Consider the following 19139-nt stretch of genomic DNA (forward strand, 5'->3'; position numbering starts at 1 on the left):
ATGCGTGCTTCAGTACGCGGGAATAGCGCGTAACAATAGTTTATGGGGAAAGCAGGCGACAAGTGCTTCAGCTGTCCGTCTTTGGTTTTTGTAAGAAAAAGAAGTGACGTTTAGTTCGAAGTATCTAGGCACATGAACTGATTGACCATACAAGCGTGTGTATGAAGTAATTCATTTACATTTTTTTGTATGTATGATGATGATACCGTTATGGACCTGATGCGCAGAGCATGAATAGATGGCCATTTGTAATAAGCGCCAGTCCTGTCGTATGTGTTCCTTTCGTCTTCGTCTTTAGCGCGTTTTTATGGAAATTGTCCTGATACAGCTTTTTCTTGCTAGAGTGAGGAATCTGTTTTGTTGCTGGAGTGAGAAATTTGTTTCTGAAGTGATGAAAATGCTGTGGTGAAGAATCGGGGCCGAAGAAGCTATGGAATTGACCTTCGTGCATCTCTTCCTTCAACACGAGCGAAACGACGAAAGCACAGAGCATACGAAGCTACCGGCACTAAGCGCACTCTGCAAACATCGCAGATCGCTTTGCAGATGGGGTCCGCGCGTGCGCGCACTTAGGCAACGTCAAAATCGCCTTCAATATGGGGGGCGAGGACTTACGGAGTCGCCATCTGTCGGAAGCGCCTCCCTTGCGTACTATGAGTGATCACGCGGCATGCTCCTCATAGATTTGGCATACGGCGCTTAATAAAACCACCACGCTGTAGCCCTCCTGTACATTTCTGTAAGTGCTCTCAAACCGAGCGAACTTTATTACTGTCGAAAAATAATCTTGGGCAAACTGAAAGCAAAGAATTGTTTACAGAGGCCATCTCTTTAGCGAATACGTACACTGAACGCCACTGCGCGCAGTCCCCGCGATGGAGTCTCCCGAACCTGCTTGCGTGAAAGGTCGGCAATCGCTGAGCGCAAAGTATCTGAAATATGTTATTGCGGTGGGCGGTCTGTATAACCGAATGGCGCATAACAGAACGAAGCCTTAATGCATGCAGCGATCGCAAGGGTTCGCGGTGACCGACTGCGCGTCCGCATGCATGTCCATGCACAATGTTTCGCTTTCACTGGGGGCGTTTTCGCACCGCGCTGTGAGCTTTAGGCCGCAGAATATGAGCACTTGACAGTCCACAAGCAACCATTGTTGCGTGGACGTTATCAGAGCTGTTCAAAAACAATTTCGTTTTAACAAGGGACTTCGACGCCTACGCGGCGACTTTCATATGCCGTCACGACGAGTCAATAATTTTTTTTTTTTCGTTTTTCAATATTACTTCTAAATTTGCGTCCCACTGTATGCACTCAGCGGGCGATATCGCGCTGCTTCTTTTTCGTAATCCAGTGCATTAATTCATAACACAAACATGACCATATGCCATGCCTTTGTTTAATTTGCTTCTTACCACTACTTTTCCATTGCAGTAAACTTGCCAGTGTCTAGCATCAAGTTCATAGACCCAACCGTCATGACATTAGCCGGGTAGCGAGCGAGGGCGAACGTCTCAGTGAGCATTTTCTGCTACTCACCGAACATCGCAGTCTGTTACGGTTGGCGTGTGGTCCCCGTGCAACAAGGATGCTCGGCCACCATGCCTCATCAAAACGAAGGGTGAATTCCCAATTTGCTTTGGTTGTCTCGAGGTGTTGCCGGTCAGGCTAGCACCCCGCAGTGCTTACAGGCACCTTTGTGTGTGTGCGACTTTAGAAAGACCCTTTCCTCGAACTGTCAAGCCCTCCAGGAGAACTTCCGCGAACCAACGTCGCTTAGAAGAAAGGATAAGCGCCTACTATCCCGGACCTGCGGGTTGCCACCTGCGGAGGCGCGCTCGTGAAGACGCCAACTGAGAGAGCGCATCAGCCGTTCTTCCGCAACTAGACGCCCTTTCCGTGAACCAACGTCGCCTAGAAGAAAGGAAAAGCGTCTACTATTCCGGATCTGCGGGTTTCCCCTGCGGAGGCGGGCTCGTGAAAGGTCGCCGGATGAGTGGGTGCCGTCGCCAAGCACCGTGGAACTCAGTGCATATCACGTGACGTTGACATGCGCAAGATCCCGCCTACGACTTTAGTGGGCCTATTTAAAGGGCCCCGCAATGTACTTTTTAACTTCGTTCTCTTCTTATCATCTTTCACCAACCATTGAATAAACCGTGCAAGTTTCGCACTAGAAATCGTCTCGTCATTGCCTTAATGGGATTTGTGTATAGTTTGACGTTTTATTTGTGTTCGCATAGACTGTTTTCTTTGTGAACTATCCTTGAAACATTTGTGAAGCTGTTGGTGTGATTGGAAGCGCTCGAAAACGTTACACGCCTGTTTTCAAATTTTCTCTAAACTACAAAACTCACACTCACAAATATTGTAAGGGTAATATTCAGGTAAATCTTCAAGAGTGTGGGTTTATTTAGGTGCACGTTAAAGAACCCCAGGTGGTCGAAATTTCCGGAGTACTCCACTACGGCGTGCCTCATAATCAGCAAGTGGTTTTGGCACGTAAAACCCCATAATTTAATTTTAAGGGTGTGGGCTAGGGGCTATATGAAAATTGAGTTTTTTTTTTCTATTTGGAGGCATTATGTCAAACGTCTACGTCATATTGACAAGTGTACTTGTTTGTCTTTATCGGGCGACACGTTTCACCGCCTACCAAACGTTATCGAACAGCGCAGGACGCGCCTGCATGTATCGGAAGTTTCTGGAATGTTAGCGATGGTTCCATGCGCTGCCTGTGACCTTATGTAATCTGATTCCATGTGTGCGCGACGCGAATAATGTATAACTTTGTGGAAGGCACGCAGGTCCCAGCGATTTCTCTGGAACATTCGACAACTGATGTATAAAAGCCGAAGCGCTTGACCTGCTGATCAGATTTTCGACGATCGCCCAATGTGTTCGCCGCTATCGTTGTTCTTTAAGTTTAGCCTGTTTTTGTGAGCACAGGTTCACCCAATAAAGGTTAGTTTCGTCTTTCACACTATCGATACTGTGTTCTTTATACGTCACTACAAAGTGACATTTGGTGGAGGCGCTTTACGTTCATGTACCGGACACCCCCGACAGGCGGTGATCCAAGCCCGTATCGCAAAGAGAACACCAACGCCGTCCCGGAACATCCAGCAAGCCGCCGCCTAAACCAGCTGCCCCCAGAACACGGACTTCTACCAAGAGACGACCAAGAACATCGTGGCCAAGACAGCCCCAATGTCAGCCGCAGCGCCCCAATAGTTCTGCAGCAGCCCAGAGAGCCACCGACGTTCCGCGGTTCCACATTCCAGGACTCGGAAAGCTGGCTGGAGACGTATGAGAGGGTCGCTACGTTTAACAGCTGGGACAGCGACGACAAGCTGCGACATGTCTACTTCGCATTGGAAGACGCCGCCAGGAAGTGGTTCGCGAATCGAGAAGCCATCTTAAGGACGTGGGACCTGTTCCGAAGCAACTTCCTGCAAATATTTACAAGCATCGTGCGAAAATAGCCAGCCCAAACTCTACTAGAAACCAGAGCGTAGCTGCCCAATCAGACGATCGCAATCCTCACGGAGGAGATGGCCCGTCTATACCGCCACGTTGACCCGGAAATGTCTGAAGAGAAGAAAGTTCGCCTACTCATGCGTGGTGCGAAAGAAGAACATTTCGCCGGAATGGTAAGAAGCCCACCGAAGACCGTCGACGAGTTTCTTCGCGAGCCCACGAGCATCGAGAAGGCACTGGAAATGCGGAACCGGCAATTCCACCGCCGCACCAACTCAACAAACTACGCCGGAGTTCAATCACTGGCCACCCACGACCTGCGCGAGACTATCAGGGCAGTCGTACGACATGAGCTTCAGAAGTTTTCCCTTCATCGCAGCCTCAAGTGCCCTCAATTGCCGAAATCGTCAAAGAGGTCCAGCAGTCGCTTGGAGATCCCGAGGTGAAACCACAATCAGCGCAGCTCCAGCCGGAAGCGATGACCTACGCCGCCGTCGCCCACCGTCAAGGTCCCCCTCCACGACCGCGCCAGCCCCATGTAGCGCCGCAATTTCGTCGTCCACCGGCGCCGCCACCAGCACGCCCACCCATCGCCCAGCGCTGCCACCACTGCGGAGAAGCGAGTCACGTCCACCGACGATGCGCATACCGAGAGATGGGACTGCGAGGGTTCGCCGTTAACGCGCCGCGACCACAGCTTGGCGAGCGACCTCGCGATATCGCAGACTACCTCGCCGCTACTCAGTGGAGCTCTCGATGACCGTCCCGTTCGCCATCACCAGGCCGCTACCTGAGGCCGCAGTGCCGTCCATACACTGACCCAGCCCGGGGCCGCTCTGCAAGCTCATATCCGGGAAACTAAAAGCAGCAACCGATGGAGGTGCGGTTGCTGTTGTAATGATTGTGGTCGGGCATGAAATAGATGGTAGGTGGCCAATGCCGTCGTCCAACTTATCCACGCTGAGGACGTTGTTGAAGGGAGAGACTTCTTCTCATCGAGAACGCGGCATATCGGTTTATTTACAGTATTTACATGAGAACGTTACAGTTCATCAGTCTAGCATGACCGAAAGAGGAATGCATCCTGAGGAGCCGAAAACGGCTCCTTAAATACACTCTGTCCTCCCTAGATCCCTAGGTGGGGAAAAACGGCAGTTCACTGCCAATTCGGAGCGTCCAACGCCATCGTAGCCGACCCGCCTTTCAGAGGGAGGGCCCACGCACTCACTTCCGCACAGGTTGCACTGACCACGCCGAGGTGAGTGGGTTCTCGCAGACACGGTGCTGGACCCGAGCAGGTGCCTCTTTATCCCAGAGTCGACTCCGCAGGCAATCGCCGCCGCGTCTGCCCATTCTAAACTGCGTCAGATGGCACCGCCAAATATCTTCTTCCAGCAATTCACCCGCTCCAATCAGACCATGACGGTGTCGGCGTACACACTAACAATACTTGCTCCGCCGACTACGTCCAGACATCTCGGCGCCGTCCCCTGGTTGACGCGGCTCATTCTTGTCTTCACAAAACAGGTTGTCGCCGCAGCAGACATCCCGGCGCCGAACGGCTGGGGAAGCGGCGCATACTCCGTCCTTTCAAAGCGAGTCGTCGCAGCAGACCTGTTGGCGCCTTTCCGTTGGTCGCTTCCCGGAAGATCGCCAGCCCCTGCCGGTCAAACGTAACACTGTTCGTCGAACTGACTAAGATACTCCGCCGCTGACGAAGACGCCGATGAGACTATCTCGACGACATAACGACACGCCGCCGTCCCGACGAAGTCTGGAAGCAAAGAATACACCGACGAAAGACGACCTGACGACGCCACGTACCAGCCACAGGTCAACGCGACGCAGCCGTGATCCGACGCCGAGACCTAACTGTAACGCAAGACAAAGAACCACCGACCTCGATGTGCCTCTCGAGGGCCATGCAGTCACCGCCTTAGTCGACACAGGATCCTATTACTCCGTCTTGAGTGGACACATTGCCGCCCAGTTGAAGAAAGTTAAGACTGCATGGAAAGGCGCTCAAATTCGTACCGCTGGAGGACACCTCATTACGACGACTGGAATCTGCGCGGCAAGAATTACCGTTCATGGCCAGATTTACCCTGCCACCTTCGTTATCCTCCGACATTGTTCACGAGACGTCATTCTCGGCATGGACTTCCTGAACCAACATGGCGCAATCATCGACTTGAAGTCGAAGTCGATAACGGTGTCGGGAGATCGAGCGATACCGCCGGAGAGCTCTCGTAGTCACCACGGCTTGACTGTGCTCGAAGATCAAGTGAGCATCCCGCCGCGCTCCAGCATTGTTATTTCCGTCAGCACCGCAATACCCGCTGACGTAGAAGGCGTCATCGAGGGTGACCAACGCCTACTGTTCGACCGTGAAATTTGCGTCGCAAGAGGGATCGCTCGACTTCACAGAGGAAAAACGAAAGTGTTGCTGACAAACTTCAGCCAGGAGGCCAAGCACTTTAACAAGGGCACGACGATCGCACCAAACCGAGGAAATTCTGGAAACCAGCAATGCGCTTGTCCTCTCGAATTCTGCCGCATCTACCCCGACGACCATAGTCCCGAACCAGACTTCGACATAAATCTAAGTCTCCCCATGATTAAGCAGCAACTGCTCAGAAGTCTGCTTCGACGATACAAAGACTGCTATTCGACGTCATAGAGGATTCGACAAACATCAGTCGCAAAGCATCGCATAATGACCGAAGAGTGCGCTCGACCACTCTGCCAGAGCCCTTACCGAGTTTCGACGCGAGAACGTGAAGCTATAAGAGAACAAGTCGACGAAATGCTGCGCGACGACATCATATAGCCGTCGAAAAGCCCGTGGGCATCTGCTGTAGTCTTGGTGAAGAAAAAGGACGGAACCCTACGTTTCTGCGTCGATTACCGTCGACTGAACAAGATCGCGAAGAAGGACGTATACCCCCTCCCACGGATAGACGACGCATTGGATCGGCTCGACAACGCTAAATATTTCTCGTCGATTGATCTCAAGTGTGACTACTGGCAAATAGAAGCCGACGAGAGAGATCGCGAAAAACCGCCTTCATCCCGCCAGACTGCCTCTACGAGTTCAAGGTCATGCCATTCAGACTGTGCTCGGCGCCTGCAACGTTCCAGCGCGTCATGGACACGGTTTTAGCAGGGTTGAAGTGGCAGATTTGTGTTGTTTATTTGAATGACGTCATCGTCTTCGCCGGAAATTTCGACGATCACCTTAGGCGGCTTGCGACAGTATTACAGGCCGTCATGTCATCAGGGCTCACTCTGAAGCCGGAGAAGTGCCGCTTCGCTTACGATGAGCTTCTGTTCCTAGGCCACGTCATCAGCAAATCTGGAGTCCGCCCGGACCCGCAGAAGACAGCTGCCATCGCAAAGTTCCCGCAGCCCATCGACAAGAAGGCGTAGAAAGAGACACGGATAGTAGCTTGAGGGGATCGTCCCAACGATTAGCGGAACTTACTCGCTCGTAGTCGTCCAGCCAGTCCTGCACGTATTTCCTACGAAGACCAGCGAAGAGATGGGGGTCACGCTGATGGCTGCGTCGGATGTAAGGGGCGGCTTGCGCTGTCGGAAAGGTAGCGCTAGAAGTGGAGGGTGGGTCAGACTAAGACATGCTAGCGGATAGTGAGCGCAAACCGCGGCGTGAACAAAGCTCCAGGGGCTAGACTGAGCGAGTACAGGACTGCGGATCGAAAAGTCACCGCTACCACGTATGACGTCTCTGCTGGAGCGACATTTATTTGGCCCTAGTACTCGCCGCCGAACCAGCACAGGCACACACCCGATGATTATGATCACACACGGAACTTCAGATGACGATCGATCAACGTAGGATGATGGTGATAATATACAGATAAAGAAGACGAGCGTAATGAACGCCGAAAATATATGTATATTTAAGCATGCAAGATAATTAAGAAATATGTAAGTATGCTGTCACGTAATGATTTCGTGTTAGAAATTTCGAAAGGAAACATAAGTGAATTTAAGAAGGATTAAAAAAAATTCAATGTTAGTTTGTATCACAGCCATTTTAAACCTTCTTTTTGAGCTTGTGCTATCTATGTCTAAGAAGCAGTCGACTTCATTTAGCAAAGTAGGCATGTGATATGTAGTGTCTTGCCGTCCATAAATAGTTCGTATCTTTGGAGTCCTTCTAACATGGGTGCGGAAAGGATAGGGATAACCTTGAAAACCTTGCAAGCAAAAAAAAAAACCTATTGCACTTTATATACTGGAACAATTTGAAATAGTATACTTGGTTGGCTTTTAACATATGATGATTTAGAAAAAGCGGCTTTGTCCGCAGCTCAGGTAAGGAGCCGTGACAACTCAAAAATTCTCACCACCCTTCTTTTGCAAAATAGCGAGTTTAGTACAATTGGTCAACTTCGATGTTCCCCACACAAGCGCACAATAAGAAAGTCACGAGTAGAACAGAGTATAGCAGAGCGCCTTTCTTAGTCACAGCGATATTAATGAATTTCATTTGTACGTGCATCCAATGCTTCTACTTAACTCGGCCGTTAACTTTGTTATGTGTCCGTGGGTGTCCGGAGCATTACGCATAAGCACTTGCACCAGATGCCTCGCTGTCATGGCGGCGAAGAATAAGACACTGACAAAACACACAATCCTCAAAGCACAACATTAGCGGCGATCGCAGTCGTCGGTCATGGAAATCTTACCTACGGGTAAAGTTCGTCGTCTATATATGCATGACTCATCGAACATTCGAGTGCAATCGCTGATACTCGCGTACGTTCAAGAACGTTACTACACCATTCACGTCCCATTAACCATTCAGTAGCCAGTGGCTATGGCGTTGCACTGCTGAGCTCGAAGCCATGGGGTCCGCGGCGGCTGCATTCCGTTGCAAAAGCGCCCGTGTACCGTGCAAGGAATCCACGTTATAGAACCCCGGCTAGTCTAATTTAACCCGAAGCCCCTTACTACCGTGTGCCTCATCAGATCGTGGTTTTGGCAGGGAAACCGCCAGTATATTTAATTTCGTTTGCGTCGCGCGCGCATCTGATTAGACAATATTAATTCGCTAGAGAATCGGTGACAACCACTGATATGTACTGGTGATAACATTCGATAAAGTTCCGATACATGAAGGCGCGTCTTGCGCTGAGCGATAACTTTGTAACAGGAGTTTGCCGGTTAAAAATGCTCACCGGAAAAATATAAACAATGTACGCGCATCAACGTACTATCAAATAAAAAGAAACACCCACAATGTCGGAATGGCATTGCCTGTTGGAGCGCTAATATCCCACTGCAAAATGTGCTAGGTCAAAGAAACCAGAACAGGTGCCTTCTTTACTTTCACCTTTCGTAAAATTTTGATTTTATTGTTTGTTTAACGACACGTTGATAATGATCATCATCGAATAGCAACTTCAATGGCCTGCGGCGATGCCAGCGCCGCCAATGAATCACAAAATTCCCGGTATCGACCATTGACGTAGAAAAAAAAATAGGGAAGAGATGAACGAGCAAACGATAAGGAAGCGATAATTCATTGGCAAATACACATGAAACAATACGTGCGTGCACGTGTGAAGCAGGAGGGAGTAAAATAGCAGTGGAATAAAGAAACTGAAAGGAAAATACTTCAATGGGAAGGACACTGTAAAAAGCGACGTCTTGAATTTGTAAAGGCTCCTTTCCCATCCTCCCTATCTCTCTTTCTCACGTGCACACTCCCTCACGGAAGCCCCCCCCCCCCCCCCCACACACACATGCACAAACATAAGCAAAATACTTCTCGCATACAAAAAAAAAAAATTGCATGAGATACGCGAGCGAGTGGGGTCTCTGAACGGGGCCATCAAAACAAACTGGCCTGGGTGCTCGTCATCCAGCCACGCCCTCCACGACGTAGCCGGCAGCAGCAGCAGCGGTAGCGGCCAGAAAAGCACGCCCTCCCGAAAAGTTTACGTGCCCATTCACGCTCTACACGAGATATTCGCGCCCATGTAGAGCGAGTGCCGCGCGGGTCCGAAACGCGTACTTGGCCCGACTGGCGAGCCACATAGCTCTCTCGTCCTACGCCACACCACCCCACCCCCTCTACTTCGTCCATGCAGGTCTGCCTTTCGTCCGTGCTGTCTTTTCTCTTCCTGTATTATTCATCTATTCGCCGTTTGATCTCATACTATGCACACACAAACACGGACCTTAATTCTTTCAATCGCACTTCTTTATCCGACATTTCGGGTTTGTTTAAAAAAGAATTTCTGCCTAGTTCCTTACGTTTTTTTTGGCCTTGTTCTCGTTATCGGCTCCGCTTCAAATCCCCATTCTACGCTTAGTTCTCCGATTTTGTTTTTGTTTTCTTATTTTTGAAGTCCCTGTCCTGTCCTTTTTTTTTTTTTTTTGCCATCTCCCTGAATTTTCTTGTTCCATTTTCCTTATCTCTCGCTTGTTCGGGCAGAACACGAGACTTCATTCACCCCTGATTTGTCCCTTGAGATTTCTCGCGAAAGCGCATTCTCTTCTGTAGCCGACGCCCTAGGTGATTTCCCCGTAAACTTGTATTCTTTTGTTCTTCTTTTTGCCTTTTTCCGCTCCTATACCCTATTCTCTTTTCATTTCCTTCACTATTCCGTGCTTGAAACGGCCGCTTCCTCTCACTTGCGCCACCTTTTATTTCTTTTATATTTCTTTCTTCTTTTTTGTGCCGCTCTAACAGCTGTGGCTTCCTACGGCTCACTCGTCGATATTGCCTGGCGTTCCCTGAAACGTTCGCCGTCGACCGAAGAGCTTCCTGGTAAAGCAGGACTATCGATTTCCAGGGGCGAGCGGCAGCTACTGCGGCCGCGTACCTGATCCTGCTGCTTCTGCTTGGGTAGCTTCGACGGGCGCGCACACGGGCTCTCTCTCTCTCTCCCTCTCTCTCTCTCTCTCTCTCTCTCTCTCTCTCTCTCTCTCTCTCTTTCGCTCGGAAACCCCTTTTTACTCTCGCCGGATTTGCGCCACGTACAAGCTAACTAGCTTAAAGCTCGTTTCTAAAGTTTGGTGCCCGTCGTTTTCTCCCTTTAGTGCAGTTGCTCTCCCCGATTTGCGTGCCATCGCCGACGACAACGACACTGTCGCTTCGTTGCCAACGCGCACCGCTTGAGAAATAAAAAACAAAACAACAGGTGGTACGTAAGGTACAGATAGCAGTCGCCGTCAAGTTACTTTGGATAAGTTGCAGGCGCTGGGTTGTTTTCAACGCACCCCACTCTTCTCTACGGCCCGCTTTGTTTTTCTCACGCCGTACTTTTAGTCTTTATTGCGCATCGTTCCCCATGCATTTTACTTTTTCGTAACCTGCACATTGCTCTCACCACGTCTTAAACTTCATCTTCTACGTCGTTTTCCCTGTACGCTTTCTTTACTCTCCGCATTGTTTATCCTCAGGCCGTACTCTTCCTTACCCTTCCCTACGTTGTTTTCCCCACTCTCCAACTTTCCTTACCCAGTGCGTAGTTTTTTCTAGGCGTTTCCCTTTTCTAATTGCCCCACGCTGTCCTCACCACTGCTTAACCATTTTTATCCTCTACGTCGTTTTGCCCCACGAATTATCCTTTCTTTTATTCGCGCTTGTTTTCCCATAAGCCTCACATTACCCTATCCTTGAAACTATCGTCCGTACGCCTTTCCTCTCTCTGCCATCGTGCATGTTGCTCTCCGTTTTCTTTCCTTCCACGCCACTTCACTCATTACACTTGCAAATATAGGCGTCATTTTTTCCATTGTCTTCCATGTACCTACCTTTTACCGCTTTCCCTATGTCCCATCAGGTTTCGAATGAACCTTTCGTTCTCGAATTCGTGCAACTCGCACCATGCCGGCTTGCTTCTACTAGGAATTTCAATTGACATCGAAGGCGGGCGACGAGTTACTGAGAAAAATGTTGCTACTTTCGTCACACGTGAGGTGTACCTGTACTTTTGCGTCGCGTCTAGCCCTGTTCGTTTCGCCTACTTGCTGACTGTCTAACTCATCCATATCTTCTCTCAGCTCTATCTGCGCCAAACAGCCCCGTCGTGTTGTGAACATCCGTCGGAATTAGTCAGCTGTTGAGAAAACAGGCGTGACTCTTGGATTACGCTAAGCTTTGGGTGTACGCTAAACGTTGCTATAGGCAAAATGCATATCCCGATCACTGTGCCAGGTGACGCAGTACTGAGAAGGCACCCCGCTTCAGGAAATCGTTGCATTAGCATTGATGCATTCAGACACTGTTAAGCGGAACTTGGCGAGTAGTCGGTGTGTCAGGCGATGCGCTACCGAGAAGTGAATGTGACCCTTGAGTCACGTGAGGCGTTGGTTGCATTTCAGATCGTTGCTAAGGAGACAGTCGCGGCTCGGCCAGTAAGTATATATATATATATAATATGGGAAGCTCGCCGCTATCTGCTCTAGTGCTCGGCCTAGCGTCGAATCGGTAAGAGTGACCGAATCGATGATGGGTAACAGGGCTTCTAGCGGCTAATACGCTGAATGGGAGTGTTCAGTACCTCTCATGTTTTCGCCAATTTTTGTGAACCATGGGTAAGTGCTTTGTTAGCTGTCAGGTGTTATGAACGACATCATAGTAAACAGTTATGGGACCATAGTGGTTAGGTGACGCGGGCAAGAAAAAACGACGAGGACGAACGCCCCGCCCCGCCTTGTCCGCGTCACCTAAGCTCTATAGTCCCAATAATTGTATCAGACCAGTTAGCCCAAAAGTCTGTAAATATAGTAAATATTCGTGCTCTCTGATCATTGTTGCGGTTGTACTTCGGTGTATTGTACCTTGCTAATTGTTTTCTATATTTTTTCTTTTTTGTTCCCAACAGAAAAATCGGACAAAAGCCTTATCATATTCATCCTGAGCTTCACGCTACTCCTACTAATTGTTGTATTGCTGTATATCGGGTAAGTGTGCTTTCAACCAATGCAAGCTGCACTCCTTCTTGGTCTATTATCTACTTTTAATTGGCATGCGTACTTTTAGCGCAATCGCGTCATTAATTCTCCTGTACAAAAAATTATTTAGAAAATGTTCAAATGTGTTGAATAAGTATTGAGAACATGTTGTGCGTTTGTTGAAATATCATTGATATAAGCGTTGAGACCTCTTGAATATTGACCACTGAAACTATATTGAAAGCCCATTGAGCCAGAAACCGTTTATTTTATTTAAAAATACCTCACAGACCCTATGAAGGAGTATTATGTGAGCGGGACTTGACAATAATTGCTAACAAGAACGCAGAAACAAACAAAAGAAATTAAATAACCAGCTGTTATACAATGGTAAAATGTGGTAGATATGGTGTAACATTGGTGTAACATTGTAATAGTAAAAAACTTGGTATGTATTGCAGAAATTTTCATAAGCCTACTGACATCATTATAAAATGTATAAACATGATTTCAAGTGATCATATGGTTGGTAAAAACAGTCATAGCTGGTTAGTATTTTATTTATAAATGCCACATTATCATGAATACAGACGACATCATCAAGGATGTCATTCCACCGATTAATTGCACGTGGAAGCGCATATGCGTTAAGGGCTTCTGTGCGACCAAAAAGACTAGTAAAACTATGTTGATTATGAAGCCCTCGAGATATGTCATGTGGTTTTGATAGTGGCAAGGTATTTGCGTGCGCGCTGTAGGCAGTTTTATGCAATGAACAGAGAATGGCTATCTTCCTGCGTGATTCCAAGGATGACAGAGATTACGAAGTCTTCATTAGTCACACTGGAGTGTAGGTTATATTATCGAGCGATAAAACGTGCAGCGCGGTTTTCCATAGATTCCAGTAAGTTGATAAGATAGGCTTGGTGAGGTGACCAAATGGGGATGATCGGTATTCTAGGTGTGGACGAACGAATGTCTGGTATGCTAGTTTACGTGTTACCGAAGGCGCCGCATGAAGATTACGTTTCAGGTATCCTAGTGTGCGCGAAGCCGTAGCAGTAATTTTTCAATGTGTGTTGACCAGGAAAGACTAGAAGTGAAGTTAATGCCAAGGTACTTGTAGTAGGGCGTTACCAGTATAGAGTCGTTGTTAACGGTACACTAAAGGCAAACGCTAACTCGACGTGGACCGCTTAAATACCGTTCCAGAAACCTCGCAACACTTGTTTTGTGCTAATAAAAGACTTAGTTTACGATAAAATTGCACCTGAAGCGTCCGAATACCTTTTTTGAAATTCAACTATCCCGCAACCCAACCGGGGGAGTGGCGACGCTGCATACGCCATCACCACCCTTTCCTGCCGTCGGTGAGTAAAACAGCGCCCGACAGACGGCGGTACTGAGCCAATACTCCGGTGGATTCGCCGCTGTAGCTGCTTTTTGGTCAAGCGGCGTGGACCGTTCGGGCATCCCGCGACTTCATATGGAAGTTCAATTCTCTGCTACTTGCAGTTTGTGCGAGTTTCTCGAGCCAGCGAAACCAGCGCAGCACTATGCGATAACGAAACTACTGAAACGCGAAAGCGTGGACGGCGCGGAGTCGAGCGAAAACGAAACCTTTCGACCGCCCGCGTTGCTATCAATGGTAATTTCAATGAGTCCTTTTTTCTAAAATTGAAACAGAATTGCACAACTAGCATTTTGTTTCGTCTTACAATACAAGGATATTTTTTGCAACGAATGGTTCAGTACTAGTGACATAATTTAACTGAGGAGTGCCTTCGTCAGTGGGCAAGTACTTGACTGTCACGGGGTGGTCTCTAATCATGTCCTGCACGTACCTAAATTTCTCGATTATTAAGGCTTTGTTCGTGATAGTATTGACGCCTTAGAGGTTCTCGAGCAGTAATTATAACTTTAGCTTGACTTGATATTTGCCTTTAGTGTCCCTTAAGAGAGTACGTGTAAGTCGAGTTCGACTGCTTTCGGCTTAACGTCGTTAGTTTGGATTTGTCAGTGTTAACTGTCATTTGCCGCTGCGATCACCAGAATGTGATGTTGTCAAGTCCTGTTGTAGTAAGAGATGATCTCCGTGAGCCATAAGTTAACGGTATATTATGGAACCGTCAGCAAACAAGCGGTCACTAATTAAGGTAATCAATTAATCATTAAGCAACGATCTTAATTAATCCTTAAGCTCATTAATGTATATGAGACATAATAGAAGTTTATTGCGCATTGAAAAGACCATTATGCGTTCGTTGAATTATTATTTAGGCAAGTGTTGAGAACTCTTCAATATTTGCCAGTGAAACTTAATTGAACGTCGGTTGTACTATGGCTGTGTTGAATATTGTTGAGCCACCGTTCGCATAGTATTGACAGCACTTTGTGCTTTTGTTAAGATGACATTGAGATTTCTTCAAAATCAGCCTTTATAGTTTAAGAAAATGCTTTTAGAGCGCTACGGTTTCATTGTTGATTTATTGATGAAAATGCATTCATATTCCACCAGTGGCGTAGCTAGGTCGTCTGGCACCCGGGGCCCATAGGTCCTCTGTCAGCCCCCCTCCCCCCCCCCTATGTAGTCGAGGAAGGCGAGGATATCGACAATTTCCGGGTTCAACAATTTCCGCACGTTCCCCGGGTCCCCCTCTCCTTCGCTTTCTTTCCCAGAGATCGCGAATGCAGCAAATGTACACGCTGTTTTTCCTGCGCCAAATAACACAGAGTGCTGCACTGATAACGTGTGATAAGCCCATGTGCACATCTTCTGTCAGACTGTAAGGCTTGGCAGCCAATACAAATGCTACATCGTGGAAAATACGACTAACGTCACAGGTAACAAAAATATCTTTATAATAAAGTTTTAATTACCAATTTTAGCGGCAATATTGCATTTGCAAAATTGAAGCCCGACATTCATATCTCGCCCAACAACAACTTCACGAAAATCGTCGTAGGTACTATGGCACGCAGTATTTTGCCTGTGGGCAGCCCTGAACGAAAACAAAAATTAAATTGTTTGTCAGTGACGCTGATTTCCCCACCCTATTAGAAAACGCTACCTGCCTCCCCGCTGCGCGGGCGCCAATGCTATAACAATTACGAGTTCTCTTCATTCTGATCAATAAAGCCTTGTTTTCATTTGCTGCTATACGGACAAACGTGATTATCCGAGCTGCAGTACCACCGCAAGATTGGGAACAGAATAGAGCACGCTTCGCGTCGATTCTTGGCGTCACCATAAAAAAAAGAAAGAAAAGGCCGCGATGACGCCCGTGCCATCGAAAGCTTGCCCTACTGTTGGTCTGCACTCGCAATGGAGAGGATTAAGGGATCAACGTCATTGGTCCACTATTTCATATTTCTTTCGCTGCTGCCATATACTGGGCGCCGCCCGCAGTGCCAAAGTACTGCTGGTTGTAGCACCCAAAACGATTTTGTTTAACAAGTTTTTGTTGAGTTAATGTGATTTTGAGTCCTCAATTCTCGAATTGATGTGCTTCCTCTATAAGTACTAATTACGGGATTATTAAGGATATGGTTATTACTTATCTGCCATATTTTTCGCGCTACCGAGTTCCTAGTAATCACAAAAAGACATAACTTCATAGAATCTCGATCGGGAAATATCCTTACAAAGTTCACCTTTCTTTTATAACATTCTGTGCAGCTGATACAGACACTGTACTTGTGACATGAAGTCAGACAACAACAACAGTTTTCTGAAACTTTCGAGGGTAAGAAGGAAAGCGTGAAACATAACGGCAGGTTTCGCAGCGGCTTCTCGGAGCGAGCGGGAGAGGGGAAGTAAAGGCGAGCCGGACATGACGGCGGGCCCGCGACTACAGCCTGTCGAGTCATACGCCGCCAAACTCTTCGGCCGAACCGAGTCTGAAGACGATCCAGAGAATCCCATTCGCGACTTTTAACTGCCCCAGTTATGCAACGTCGCTCTCAACGAACGCTTCGCCGTAAACGCGAGCGCCGGGCGCGCTGGTTGAACGCCCTCTTGCTGCTGTCTTTGTTCGTCTTCGCTGCGCGTTCTGAACGGAAAAGGGACCCAAGAGCCCCAACGCCTCACAACGCCGCACTGTATGTTTAGCGACTCCTGCTCCCAGCATGAACGCACAGCACGAGCGCACCCCACATGACACGTTCCGCTAAGGCGAGTAGTTGAGCGACCATTTCGCGAATTAAATTTTGTAGCCCGCACATTCGTGCAATTATTTCGTGGGGTGTTGGTAGAGCTGCAGCCGACAATTCTGCGGCGCAATGCATCGGGCGCATGAGCTCAGGCTACTGGATACTGGAGCATTCTTCGCAATTTGCGCCCAGTCAAGCCGGCGGAAAGAGGGGTGTCTTCAGGCGTATATGACACGCCTCCCCCCCCCCCCCAACTGGCCCCTTGCACCGGGGCCCACGGCCCCCCGGCCCCCCGGCCCCCCCTGTTGCTACGCCACTGTATTCCACTCTTCCATGTTTTGATGCTGATTAAAGGCACGTACAATCAGAATAAAAGCATGTGCGTTGCGCTATAGGCGGAAATCTTTAATTTTTAATTTTTCCGGGTTGGGAGGCTGAGAAATTTCAGTAAAATCTCTGGTAAAACTTCATTTGGGCCTAGTTGGTACACAATTCTGAACTTAAACTTACAGCGCAAACACCTAAGGCGAACTACAAAATGAAGATACGACACACATTGGCGCTGCTGCGTGTCGCATCGTCCTTTTGTAGTTCGTCTTAGTGGTTTGCGCTGTAAGTTTAAGTTTAGGCTGAGGCCCGACCAGCTTTCCGAACCCCCATATATGTATATATCATGAGAAGCTTTGGCTTCTCACGATATGATGCATAAAAATCGGGCCTCTCGGCCAACCCTCTCTCTCTCTCTCTCTCTGGCTATATATATATCCGGTGAACCCTCACTTGAGTGAACTTCAAGGGACCGAAGGAAATAGTTCACTTAACTGAAAGTTCATTGAACTGAATATTCACTAGACCAACATAAGACATGGCATACAGAGTCAGAAGTTTGAAGTACAATTCATGGAGCAAAATACATGGCATCCATAGTGTTAGAAATGTGTGAAATGGAATTTGTACATATCAACAAGTACAAGGTTCATAGCAGTTATAATGCTGCCTTTCTCACTTAGAAAAAAATCTAATCTTCTTCTGCACTTGTACTTTTAAAGCACAGGAAGTAACAAAACTGTCCAAAGACTCAATGTTTTTGTACACTTCTTCTGGCACAGCTTGCTGTTGAGACACAAAGTCTCTCAACTTTCCAATGTACCCTACAACCTCAGCTAGAGTTATAGGGCTTGAAACTGGCTCGGCAGTTGCCTCTTCGTCGCACTCTTTTTCTCCTTCAGGACGAACACTGGTAACAATCTCCAGATCCGTCTGGAGATCCGTGGAGATCCGTCTGGAAACACACCACGTGGTTTGTGGTGTGACAGATCGCCGCTTTGCTCTGGCGGCGTTGTAAGCGCCACCGATGTTACTTTGTTCATTGCCTTCAAGATTAAGTCTAGAAGCGTACGGTGAGGGGCTAGTTGGTATGACATTATGAGAGCAAAGAAAAACTGCGCAAAAAAAGAACAAGACAGAGAAAGCTGCGCTTGTGTCGTGTGGTTCTTTCTCTGTCTTGTTCTTTTCTGCGCAGTTTTTCTTTGTTCTCCGAGATACATGCTTGCTCGTTTTGTGCGGGCGATCTCGGAGGCCCATGCCTCGTTGCCGTTCGTTTTCCGCGCCGCCACTTTTCCCCAGGGGCGCTGTAGCGCCAGCGACGTTACATTGCCACTGGAGCGGCGGTTTGATGAGGGCAGGCATCGGTTGCGCTTGCAGTCTTGGTCTCTGAGCGAGTTCGTTAAACTGAAATATTGACTGTTCCGAAATTCGTTTAAGTGAAACATTTTTGCATAGAATCTATAAGAAAGCTGTCGGGGATCTTTAAATAAGTTCGTTATTCTGAAATATTCGATGAACCGTCGTTCGTACAACTGAGTTTACTGTGTGTATATATATATATATATATATATATATATAGAGAGAGAGAGAGAGAGAGAGAGAGAGAGAGATAAGGAAAGGGTTAGCCGAGGGGCCCGATTTTTATAGATAGATAGATAGATAGATAGATAGATAGATAGACTTTGAATAACAGTTGCACTTGAAGAAACTTCGTGTGACCTCGAACAATTCTTCACTGAAGTGACGGCCTTATAGGAATATATACAAGACATTATAGCAGGAAACAGTTCAATTTCACAGCATGAGTCCTCTCGCACCACCAAGAATCTGGCGTCTCTCGATGGTATAATATTCTTTCTTCGCTATGTGCGTTGTATACTTCGTGTATACCTTGCTATCACTAATACTGCTTCGCCATTCCAGAGAAACTGTAGTAGCTCTTTCGTTTTTCTTTCTGTGAATCCGAGTATAAGCGCTGCTGCGCATGGCTGCTGTTGATTATGATTTTGAGTGAAACCGGCTTGGTCTCATTCAGTCACTGAGTGAATTATATAGGGTGCCCCAACTGTCATCCACCAGTACTTCAAGCAAAGAGCAATTGCGTTACTAGAAGGAAACTAGTGCATATTGTTTCCAGTACAGTGGAGGAGCCGCCAGTAATATTTTCGTTACTGAGATTTAATTAGGCAATTATAATTCATTATCCAACTCGATAAGTACTGTCGTAATTATCGACGTGTTAATGAGGC

General features: G+C 47.7%; 1 protein-coding gene across 2 annotated transcripts in view; it reads left to right on the forward strand.

Moving 5' to 3' along the window:
- LOC142588542 (uncharacterized) overlaps positions 1-19139 on the forward strand; it is a 320432-nt gene that overhangs the window by 191599 nt on the left and 109694 nt on the right. For both annotated transcript variants that reach the window (XM_075700384.1, XM_075700386.1), the window contains exon 5: positions 12342-12420. In XM_075700384.1, coding sequence (XP_075556499.1) covers positions 12342-12420 — 79 coding nt within the window. The remainder of the gene's footprint in view (positions 1-12341; positions 12421-19139) is intronic.

Source organism: Dermacentor variabilis, chromosome 7 (genome assembly GCF_050947875.1).
Source record: "Dermacentor variabilis isolate Ectoservices chromosome 7, ASM5094787v1, whole genome shotgun sequence".
NCBI classification, from domain to species: Eukaryota; Metazoa; Arthropoda; class Arachnida; order Ixodida; family Ixodidae; genus Dermacentor; species Dermacentor variabilis.